Here is a 12500-nt window from a genome sequence, read left to right as displayed (position 1 = left end):
AAAGAGGCCTTATCTTTGTTGTGCATGTTTGTGTGCGTGTGTGTGTGTGTGTGTGTGTGTGAGAGAGAGAGAGAGAGAGAGATAGAGAGAGAGAGAGAGGTGGGGGAGGAAGGCTCTTGGCAACTCTCGGTGATTTAATTTAACATCATTGTGTTGTCGCCTGGCCATTCATCTGGTTGTATCGTGTGTGTGTGTGTGTGTGTGTGTGTGTGTTTGTGTGTGTACATGTGTGCGTGTGTGCATGCGTGCGTGCATTATGTACAAGTGTGTGTTGTATTTGGAGCCGAACTGCTGTGTTTGTGCTCTTTGATAAGGCTTTCCATTGAGACAGCGCGCCTATTGTTCTTGTGCTGTCGGGGCCAAAGTGCAGAGAGTGAGATAGACAGAGGAAGAGAAGAAGAATTAGATGGGGCAAACAGACATGTAAGTCCCCATCTCTGGTCGAGGTGATGGGCGTATGATTAAAACCCTGCACTAATTGTCAAAACTTGGAAAAATAGCCAGCCTCAGTATAAGATGAACAGGATATTATTGTGCTTAATAGAAGGTGAATGGAGGACTGTCAATCATGTGAAACGATGATGCATCACATGCAATTTTTCTTGGATCTGTCATATACCATCATTCAAAGTGGTAACTCGTGAGATCATTTTGTGAGAAAAATCATGTGTTCAATACATATTTCTATCTCACGTCATATGAAACCGCCATTTCATGTATTTGCGTTAGGTGTATGTTCCTCTATACGCCGTTGGTGCATTGGTGGTGGCGGGGTCCGCCACTCCCGGCAAAAATTCAATGCACTTCGGCACGTGCAAGTAGTGAAAGGCATGTGCTGCTAATTTGATAAACCAGTGTAGTAGAGAAAATAATTTGACCGTGATAGCACAAAGACAAGGTTAAACCCAAAAACATTGCAGTTTCCAATGGAATTCTGGGACTTGTAGTGTAATCCACCCAACGCAGATGATCTGATGGATTACCACTTTAATGTGTGTTACGTAATGTATGGATTCATATTGATCCCACACTGAGTAGAAACGTGCTATTGACACACAGGAACAAATGAAACGTCAGACTAATGTCCTAATTAGTGCAGCACTCAATATCCTATATTTATTCCGTATAACAGGAGGCTTTTATGACTCTACAAGAACCTTTGCATGTGAACCAATTACGTCGAAACACAACGGCCTGTTTCTTGAGGAGGTTCTTAATATATATATTATTATTCCGTGCGGTAAGTATATGCAAATTGATCATATTTGAAAACCTGAATTTTTATTCACGGGAGAGCAGAGTTAATCCAACAAAGCCGATAGGTGAGAACGAATCGGCCGGCAGTGGAAGTATAATGCCCACTATTTGAAGGATTGAATGGCCGGTGCGTCACAATCATGTTCATTGGTTTTGCTCCGGTGACTTGATGTTGTTGGGACTCACATCGGCCAGCTGTAGTCCGCGCTGCGCCTATTCAATATTTAAATGTACAGAACCGCTGCTGTTATACGGTTCTATACGCTGCGCCGTATAGGGTCCGTTCTGCTGCTCCCTATGCAACGTCGGCACAGCCGGGGATGAAGGCCTGTGCAGCGTGAAGAGGGCATTGTCTACGCCTACACCAACATTTGCATACACATTACACAGACCCTCTCATAAAGATTATGAATATGCAGCGACATAAACATGTAGCGCTTCGCTGTACACCCATGCAGACACCGGGAAGACAAACTCTCCATCCCAGCCGCCCCCCTGCGCAACCAAATTTACAGGCGTCAAACTTCACTTGGAGTGACTCAGTTTGTACTTGAAGAGCACATTTCAGGCAGAAGCAATGCAATGTGCTCCATCCAAAAGACAACAGAAATAGCCAATACACATAATGCATGTTGCAAAACAAAACTATGAATAGAAATACAAAACACTGCATTTTGTTGCTGTACCTGCATTTTTCAAGTATCTGTACTTGCTCGATTATATTCAGAGATTTTCAACTTTTCTGCCCATACATTTCAAAGCCAATACCTACAGTATACACTTTTTACTCGGCTAATTTAAAATGCAGTCCCGTTACTGTCGTTTTAAAAAGATATGAGGGACTGGTTTGATTAAATTGCTCCTTCATTTGCTCCCTATCTTTGGAAATGACTTTGAAATCACCTTTGCTCTTTTGTTTTGTAAATTGTATTCAGGATACGCAAGAGCATCATCCGCGGAATGAAGCTGGAGTTGCACTTGTCGCTTATACTCTGTTGTATAAGGACACAACATATGACGTGTACATTTACTTTTAATACTTTGAGTACATTTGACAGTATATTTTCAATTAGAAATTTCAATGTGGTACTTTCCCTTCTTCTAGTCATTTTGTGTAACTTTTATTTAAGACAAACAGCTAATAGCAAGAAACCAGCAGCTAAAAGCGAAAGTATAAATTGGTCAACTAGCGCACACACACCCCCACAGGCGTACAGCGAGTTGACTTTCTCCAAACCCTTCACCTGGATTTTAATCACAGCCGCGTCGGGAGCGATGGCGGCGCTCCCTGAGTCCCGTCCAGCGCGACACCGGCGGAAGTGCCCGGCCCGTCTGGTCGGAGTGTCAAGGCGGAGGGGCGCAGGGAAAACGACCCCCGCGCTGACAGCCGTAGTTAATCACGCCAAGCACCGCACCCCCGAGAACGAGCCCCGCGACCCCGGCGTCCCGGCGGCGCTCACCCACGGTGCTCCGCTCTGACACTGTCGACAAGGGTGTGCCATTCACACCCCGCCGTGCACACCCACGCACGCACGCAGCCCCCAAAAGGATACGCACGCTGGCAGGCACGCCGTTAAAACCCTCACCTGAGCTGCACCGGTCGCATTTAGTCGTTTGAATCTATTACAATTGTTTGAATTTGAAGAACATTTTTGTGTTTAAATAGTGCACCAAGCACCAAATGTCCTCACAAGCCCAATGTCCTGTTAATGCTGGTGGGTATTCAGATGTGTTGTCCTTTAAATCATATATGAGTGCAAGTGCGCGCGCGCACACACACACACACACACACACACACACACACACACACACACACGGGCACACACTCACACTCAAACACACACACACACACACACACACACACACACACACACACCAGGAAGATTTTTTTTTTCAATATTATCAGAACAACATTATGTGGAAATATGATTTTGGATTGTGAGGACACTAAATGTTAGTGTCCGAACGATCCCTTTCTGTTTTTTTCTTGCTGGTAGGTATTCAGGTGCGTTGTCCTTGTATACCATATGCACACACGTCCACGCACACACACACACGCACACACACACACACACACACACACACACACACACACACACACACACACACACACACACACACACCGCAGAGGAATTGTAAGCTAATGAGCGTCCGCCCTTGAGGGAGTGCTTGATTGTCTGTGGCTTGTTGAAAGGTATAATCTCTCCAACGTCAACACTCTCCTACAACCATGCGTGTTGGATCTGTGTTTGGCAGTAGATCACGTAGAGACACGAGATAAACGACGCGGGGAGGCAGGAGGTGAAGATTTTTAGAACATCGTAAAAGCCGTCATCACATCCGTAGTGCTTCCAATAAAATAATAAGATGGCTGTGATCCCCACTTCACAAATTATCTTTGTCAGAGGGGGGGGGGGGTGGGTGGATGAGTGGAAGGGAGAGCAGTGGAGAGGAGGGAAGGGAAGGAAAGAAAGACATGCTCATAAATGTATATCGTCCATGTGTCAGAAATGTTCGGATTGATTGTTATTTTCCAAGGTCATTGGAGAGGTGGTGTTAATAAGCCAGAAATGACAGACTGTGTGTGTGTGTGTGTGTGTGTGTGTGTGTGTGTGTGTGTGTGTGTGTGTGTGTGTGTGTGTGTGTGTGTGTGTGTGTGTGTGTGTGTGTGTGTGTGTGTGTGTGTGTGTGTGTGTGTGTGTGTGTGTGTGTGTCTGTGTCCAGTGGAGCTCTGGGGCTCAGGGGATGGACGGACGTGACGCGACATCGTTTCGTCTGCACTGGGGGCGGCACAGCTGGTATCAGTGCCAATAATCAGCCGAGGCGATAAGCCAACACACACACACACACACACACACACACACACACACACACAGGAGCTGGATGCCATTATTAAGGGAAAGGGCATTGCCAATGTCACCAATGCAGTGACACGGGGCCCGCAGCAAGGCAGATTCCTAGAAAGATGCCACAGGAGCAGCAACCATGTCAGAAATGGAGTTTATAAAGGATGATTGTTTTGGGTTTTTTTCAATAAACACACAAGGTACCATTTGGATTCATCTGGTTTAAATACTTGGTCAGGGACAATGCACTTATTGTTAAAAGTGGTCGATTTCGTCACCATGTTGAACGCGCATTGTTTGTTTGCATGCAGGTCTCTGTCCTACCGGCGCCGGAGCAGGAGAGAATGAGAAAACACAGAGGAGAAATAGATTCGCACCCTGGTATCCTAGATAATGAAAATCAATGCTAACCGTGCAACCGTTTCACTATTGACAGCTTCCCTCGGGAGAGACTGAGTCGACGCCCCCCACTACCCATGACACTCCCTTTTCTGCAGTGTTCATCAATCAGCACTTCACCATGTGCCGCGTGGACCTTGCGCGATAGAGCGTGCAGTGTTTACGGTATCGCACGAGGAAGAGAGCAGTTGATGGTTATAGAACAGATATTATCACTGACCCAGGATTATATCAAAATACCAACTTAATACAAAAACCAAACAGGGGATTATTAAAAGCTGCAGTCAGTGATGTTGAACTATAAGACTCCCTGTAATGTGAAGGACGCTAAATACCGCCGATCGCCCGAACAATCATCTCCAGGATCTACAGCTCCATGAGCTTTTCAGCTAGCTTTCATTTGGATAGTCCATCAGAGTGAACTGGCTGTTCTCCAATCTACCTCGACATGTGCTTTTCGGCAAACTGTTTATCTTTTTTCTTTTTTTTTTGTCTATCAGAGCTAACTGGCTAGCAAAGATCTCCCCCGGCTACATCGCATGCGTCAAAATGGTGGAGAGTAAACAAGTGGCTGGTGAAGGCTAACATGTTTAATATGCCAAAAAAAAACAAACGGCTTTATTAGCAAGGCCAACTGTAAAGTCAACTGTGGTATCGTGCCCCCTCGCTGTATGACAGGTCATTAAGCCTACTTTCATTCATGCTAGTGTTTCCCAGTTGATTCATTCTCCGTGATTCCTTTTTGTCATGCCAACGTAGGTAGAAGTAGAAACCGTTCCATGGAAGGGAGTGGGGGGCGGGGGCAAAAGTCACATTTTTTTCCTCGTGATTTCCATGAATTCCCCTTAATGCAGCCTTACCAGTCAATAGAAGATTGTGGAGCACAGTGAAGGGGGTTCAAATTTGAATTCCCTCCGAGAGCAGGTGACGGTGAGCTGTCTGAGCCTCGTTCCGTTGCCTCGCAGCCTTGCAACATTAAATCCAGCGCCACAGCTATTCTCTGCGGTTGCCAAATGTCGTCTTAAACCATTCAACAAAGTGGGACGGAACTTCATTGGCAAACCCACACCTCTCGGCCGCACTGCGTATACCGGCGCTCGGCTTGGCGGTCTAATGCAATCACCTCAAACAAGAGGCAATTAGGTTGTGATTCAAGCAGCCACTGTGATGTTATTTAGGAAAATTGTGTGGATCCTCGCCTCCTCTCGCCTATCTATTAGATTAGTCTTTCATCCGTATGTCTATCAGGGCAGGGCTTTGAAGTGGCGACATCAAATGGTGCTTGATTAGTGCCGTGCTGGACTAAACACACACACACACGCGCAACCGCATGCGCACGCACATGCACACACACACACACACACGCGCGTGCACACACTTTTCATGAATCATAAACAAACACTTTGGACAGATTCGGGAGGCCACATCACTGTCTCGGCCCTTCGCGCCCCAGATGACTAAGAGACCAAATTGTATCATAGGCTACATATTTTTGTGATAAATGCATATGCATAATATGTCTCATTATCATCTCTATGCATGCGTAATATGATCCTGCTAGTGTATTAAAAAATAAAGAAGTGCCACTCGCTTTGATATTTGAATGTCTCTCATGTGATTGAAACAAAGCTTAGATAATTAATATTATTGAGCTTTCTTCCAAAAAGGACACCTATAAGATCAGCTAAGGATACTAAACATAAGCTTTTTATTCAACGCTAACCTTCTCCAAAGGGGAGGGAGCTAAAACACCCTTTGCCTTCTCATTGGTCGGTCAAATTGTCAGTGGAACTGCCAGGACAATTCAACTTGTGAATTGTCCTGAAGTACGTCCCTGTCTGACAATATGGATTCTAAGCAAAGACACTGTAATGGCTTCAAAGGCAAAACTTGATGATTAGTACACATTTGGTGTATTGATTTGTTAGATACTGCCTGATAGCGCCACGATACAATGCCCCTTTTTTCACACCATTCCCCTGGGGAATAGCAAGAATGGCAACACCGTGATAAGAGAGATACAGGAAATATTCCTAAACTAGTTCTGGTGAGAAAAGAAAATTGGGAACTGCTACTTTTTATAGACATTTGTGACAACTGGAAGAGTTGGCAGACTTTGTTGTTGATCTAACATCAATATTAGTCATTGTATCAGTCATTGAGTTGAGCCGGGGAGTGCGACACCAACACCAACACATCACCCAAATCGTCAGATCTCCATGGACAGCCAAACGCGGCGCCGCACCCACACAGCACTGCAGCCCCTGGATCTTTCGTTCCGAGTTGCGTGGTGAAGTGATGGCTGAGGGACAGCTGTCAACCTGCCGCCTGGGCTCTGAGTGGCAGCCTGCCGGTACCTTCCGCCACCGAGGAGGAAGGGCACCAGAGACAGTCTAGAAGAGGAAGAAGAATCACTTTATTGATCCCGTGGGAAAGTTTGCCCTCAGTGTTTGTCCCCCATAACTACTTTCAACGGTCCAGTTGTTGGACGAATTGGACCAACTCCAGCTGTAAAAGCCAGTGCCATATCGGTGGCATTGGCAGGAGTGTCTAACCCGAACATGCATGTCTTTAGGGTGGAAAGAAACCTATGTGAACATGGGGAGAACATGCCAACTCCACACCGAAAGGTCTGTCAGGTTCGAACCCAGAATCAACAGTGCCAAACACTGAGCCGTCGCACATGTGACACTCATGTGTCTCCCCACATGTTTTCCTTCTCCCCCTTCGTTGTGCGACTTTGGCTTGTTTAACTTTCACGTGAGATGAGCCACATTCATTTAATGACTTCACCGTGGGCCCGCGGGCGAGAAGCGCTAGCCGTGGGGAATGAGTGAGTAGAGGGATTCAGTCAGCTGGAATACTCCATCCAGGAGGAGAGGGGGAAGGAATTCTGGACCCGCGGTGGAAGTCTCTGAAGTTGCTGCCGAAGCAGTATCCCAATTTTCCTCAGGTGACGACGCTCCTCTATTTCTAGGCTCTGCTCCCTCTGTACCTGTGAAATATGTTTGAAATGTTGCCGTTTCTGCCGTCCCTGATATCTCCTGACTCAGTGTTTTACACCCCGCGGCCCCTCATGTCTGCAGATGGGCGCTGCGTAGACTGAGAACCGAGGGTGGGAGCTTGTGCCGGTGTGCGAGTAGAGAGGGAGCAGTTGGTTGGATGAGCCTGCAACCTGGTCAGCATTTCTGTGCTCGCAAGTGTGTGTGTGTGTGTGTGTGCGTGTGTGTGTGTGTGTGTGTGTGTGTGTGTGTGTGTGAGTGAGTGAGCGAGTGAGTGTGTGTGTGTGTGTGTGTGTGAGAGGGGAGTGTGTTTAGAGAGCTTCGCGATTACTGCAGTAAAGCCTGGAGCGTCAGTGTGTGAGCCCTCACCTTATTCCCTCCAGTGTGATCACTCTGCCAACATCGCGGCTCTGGCACTTTGCCCCGGTGTCACCGGAGCTGAGCCTCTGTCACGGCAGGATAGCTCTCTCTCTCTCTCTCTCTCTCTCTCCCTTCTCTCTTTCTCTCCCTCTGTCGTAGGTGTAATCTGCATGCTTGAGGAGCATAGTTTATTGAAGGCTCAAAAAAGAAAAAAAAAAGGTGAATGAGCAAATTGAGCTGAATTTGAAGCCGTTCAAGACGCTCGCACACCGTTGCCTACAGATTTGCAACATTTAATGTAGCACAACAGGCCTGTAATCTCCCCTGAAAGAGGAACGACAACATCAGTTCAATATAGGTGCTTAATTCTGAGTCATGAACTAATGACATGATTCGACTGATTAGCGCTGAGCTATATGTTCAATGTGGCTCATAATGACAGGAAAAAAGCACAATCATTCAGAAACTATGTGTTTGTCAATATTTGTTTGCCATTTGACCTCTTGTTCAAAAAAATGACAAACTCAAACCCAGAGTGGCTTTTAATCGCTCGGACCCCCCCATCTGAGATGATTATTTTAGGAGTTTGTCCAAACCTCCTCACCTGTCTATTCTATAATTAGGATAACTAACTAACTAACTACGGTACTAGGATCAAAACACTCATTATTGTACATTATCCAATGGTGCTCATGTATTGTAAATGAAAATAAAGCTGAAGTGTAGCCATTTAACCATTTTGCTGTGGACCGGCTGGAACCTCTTGAAGAAGTACGCGGAGGGGGTCTTGGTGTCTCAGCATTGCCGTGTCTATAAGTGCGTGTGCTTGGTTTCACCTGATTTCACCATCCCCATTGTGGGTGGATTTATGCATCCCATACGTCCCTATGATAGCGTATGAAGATACAAGACCCCACACACACACACGCACACACACACACACACACACACACACACGCACACACACACACACACTGCAGTTTGATATATAGAACAGGTGCTCTGGTTTTCAAGGTTACTCCGGCATTGTTCTGCCACTCATGGCACGCTGTCGTTACGCCACGAGCCAACAGCTGCCAATTAGCAAACAGACCCTGCGTTAATACACACGTCACACACAATTAGGGTGTTAGGGAATCTCTCTCTCCCAAAAACAGATTTGTAAGGCACACGTCCTCTCACATTTAAACTCCATATGACTCATGCCCAGAAAAGGGGGGAGGCTGTTTGCTGCTGTTGGAGGTGAGGTGGAGAGCGGGGGAGGGGGGAGGTGAGGAGATTATGGATGGGGAGAGAAAACAGCAAATAACATTTTTTTCTCCTAAGAGGACGAATGAAAAGGGGGCGATAGGGAGGAGTGGAGAGCGGGAGGGGTTTGGGGGAGGATGGGGCTTTGCGGATTAGCTTTGCTGTACGTTAGAGAGATAAAGGAAGCCGGACGGTTGGCGCCCCGGACATGGCGGACACACACTGATACTCACCGTAAAAGAAAGTAAGAGAGTAAAAGTCTGTGAGTTCTACACCTTGTGGAGATGTATATTAAGTGCACACACACATCTACAGACAGAAACACCCCCGACCATACACACAAATACAAATATTTTACTACAGCTTTGCTAGATCAGTCTGGAAAACATACAGTGTGTAGATAATACGTCCATTTTAGCAGGTTTGCGTAAAATGTTCGATTTTGATGCAGATGCATAGTATATAACACTATGGAATTGTTATTATATCCAAAATCACTGTTTTGTTTTTTTGTTCATATGGTCTGACTTGACAAGCATTTTTGTTTTACCTCTGAGCTTTCAAGGCTTCACACGTTGCGGTGCTTTCAGCACCAACACGTCGGCCGGTTTCGTGAGCATTTGTGCAAGCGCATGCATTACTTTGTGCAATCAGACACAAATAATTCTCTCTGTTCCTCACACAAAGACACACACAGGCTCAAACATGCGAGCGTGCGCGGCTACGACAAACACGCGCGTATACACACACACACACACACACACACACACACACACACACACACACACACACACACACACACACACACACAACAGAGTAGAATAATGACAATTTGCTTGGTGCAGCGGCACAAAATTGAACTATTCATTACTGTCAACCTTGAAAACAGCAGTGTGGGGCTCCTCCATGAAGACCATAATGAGAATTTATTAAAGTCCAAAGCCACTAGATGGCACCCTCTTCCCTTTCATTTCCAATTTAGTTGGCCATTCCTCAGCTGATCAGCTGACTCACTCTGTGGGATAGGGACCAACTGGTCATACTCCAACACTAAGCAAGGATACAGGGCATTTACTTTGACCTCTCTGGATCATTTGGCAGGATCCACACACTAACCAGCTGTTCTGCTCATGTCAGACATTTACATAAATTTACTGTACGATGATCACATACCATCCTCCAATACACCGGGGGCGTGACCGGAAGGGTGCCCAGGGCGGCCATGGCTCTCTATTAAATACTATTGGTTACTCTAGTTTCCAAATTTCCAAGGTCACTTTGGTGTATCACTCAGGTTTTGATGAAGCCGCCTTATGCAGGGTTACAGTTTAACAGTCATAAAGTAGAGGCTCTATTCAAGGGTAGGTTATACTTTTCTGTAAAGAGAACCAAAGTTATTGCTGTCTGAAGTTGACTCTCTGATGATGGGAAGGTACATAAAAAAGGGGAGGATGGTCTTCGATTTTGCTGGCATCAGCTGTTCCAAAATTCAAAAACCAAAAACTTGATGCAAAGTGAATCTTTCAATATATATTAAGGTCCAGTATGCACATATTGTGTTTTTGGAAGACAAGCTTTTTCTTTCTATTCCTTTTTCAGTCAGATAACCAGAGCGGACAGTGGACCCCCTAGAAGGGACTCTATCCTCATCCCCCCTCCTCTTCTCCATCGTCTTCCTGGAGATAGCAATCTTTAGAAAGCAGCCAAATTAGCCTATACCAATTGACCTCACTAGCCATAATTTGATTGGGGGTTACACATTGCACTGCTGCCTCACAGCAAGAAGGTCCTGGGTTCGATTCCCGCCTGAGGCGCTGTTGGCACCGTGCTCCGGCAGGTTATCTCCCAAATAGGAGCCTTTCTGTGTGGAGTTTGCATGTTCTCCCCGTGCTCACATGGGGTTTCCTCCACCTCACGTCAGTAAGGACCCCCACCAAAAACATGCACCCATCATCGTCTGAGCAGCGATGGACACGTGTCCACGAATGCTGCCCACTGCTCCTGGCTGTGCCTCCGGAGGAAGGACAAGTCAGGATGGGCTAAATGCACAGGCCTCATTTCACCGGCCACCATCCAAAGCGCATGTGCGTGTGTGTGCGTGCTTGTGTTGTAGTGTGGTGTGCTGTGTGACGATTAAAGATTGTTCTTCTTCTTCTAACCGATGTGAATCGTCTCTCTGTGTAGCAATATCTGGAAACTTCTTTAGTTGAGGTTACTTTTATTTTCCGACCAATCAACCACCTCAAGGAGATCAAAAAACAAGAAGCTGGAAAAGATGGAAGGTTTCTCTTTTAATACAGGGTCAGCCAGGTAGTAAGTGGGTGGGGAACAGACAGACAGTGCAAGTGAAATCATCATAATAAATAAAACTCTGTTTATTTATTATTATTGACCCTAACCCTAACCCTAACCCTAACCCTAACCCTAACCCTAACCCTCCCCTGACTAATTTCAGATGCACAATATGTGATTTTCTTCTGGAACTAACCCCGCACATCAGAGCTATTGATACCAGGTAATAGACCTGCCAAGCACAATGCCAAAAATCATCTTAATTTGTAAGTTTGAATATATTTTGTATTGTTTTCACTTGATATTTTCTAATAAGAAGGATGCAAGGCACCGAACAGAAAGCCTGTTTCAGTGTTAGATCATCGCAAAATAATTAAGACGGTGCACGTGTTTGACTGTGACGTTGGAAACATCTGGGTCCTGCAGTGCGGGGATGAACAAGGTCCGGGTGACATCACTTTTTCCTGCCCCCACCCTTGGCTTGTTTGGCGGGAGAGGCAGCGGCAGCCGTTTTCTCCAAGTCCACCTGCCGCATGGCCTCCAGGGCCTTCTCCTCTGCCTCCTTCTTTAAGATGTCCTTCAGCAGGCGGCCACGAAAGCTCTCGCGAGCGCCCAGGATCTTCTGACGCCGCTGACGCAGGCTCACCTACAGGAGGAACAGGAGAGAGAGTGAGAAAGACCAGAGGGAGAAAGAGAGAGATGAACTGGGAAATAATATGAAACCAGGGGGCGAGGCAGGGGCCGCCACTCTCCCAGTCTCCATCAAAACACCTTGTAGCACCTGGAGAAGTTGTAGACATCCAAGAACGACGACAGAAAGTTTCGTTTCTGACCTGCAGCCCGTCGTACGTCTCCAGCTGTTGTATCTTCAGAGCCTTCCTGCTCTGTGCCTCCTGGTCGCGGTGCTCCAGCACCGTGTCCCGGAGCAGCCGGAAGCCCTGGATCCACTCTGAACGCTTCCTGCGCTGGGCCTCCTCCAAATGCGGGTCCTTCAGCACCGGACAATCATTCTTCCGCCTGATGCAGGTGAAAGATAAACGGTACGGTCACAGTTTTTCAAAGTAAAAAGTTGAGATGCTGGGAAGCCTGAAGGTGG

The 12500-nt window shown here is 46.6% G+C and overlaps 1 protein-coding gene across 1 annotated transcript in view; it reads right to left on the bottom strand.

Annotated features, from left to right (window-relative positions):
• Positions 1-11858: 11858 nt before the first annotated feature.
• The window catches only part of adgb (androglobin), a gene marked incomplete at both ends in the record, with an annotated part of 49161 nt that continues 48519 nt past the window's right edge, over positions 11859-12500 (bottom strand). Inside the window, 2 exons of the mRNA XM_080023067.1 lie at positions 11859-12050; positions 12238-12421. Of these exons, the coding sequence (XP_079879193.1) occupies positions 11859-12050; positions 12238-12421 (376 nt within the window). The remainder of the gene's footprint in view (positions 12051-12237; positions 12422-12500) is intronic.

The sequence above is a fragment of the Zeus faber genome (assembly GCF_960531495.2).
Source record: "Zeus faber genome assembly, chromosome: 2".
Lineage (NCBI taxonomy): Eukaryota > Metazoa > Chordata > Actinopteri > Zeiformes > Zeidae > Zeus > Zeus faber.
The sequence above is the reverse complement of the archived record's forward strand: the minus strand, read 5'-3'. Positions and strand labels throughout refer to the sequence as shown.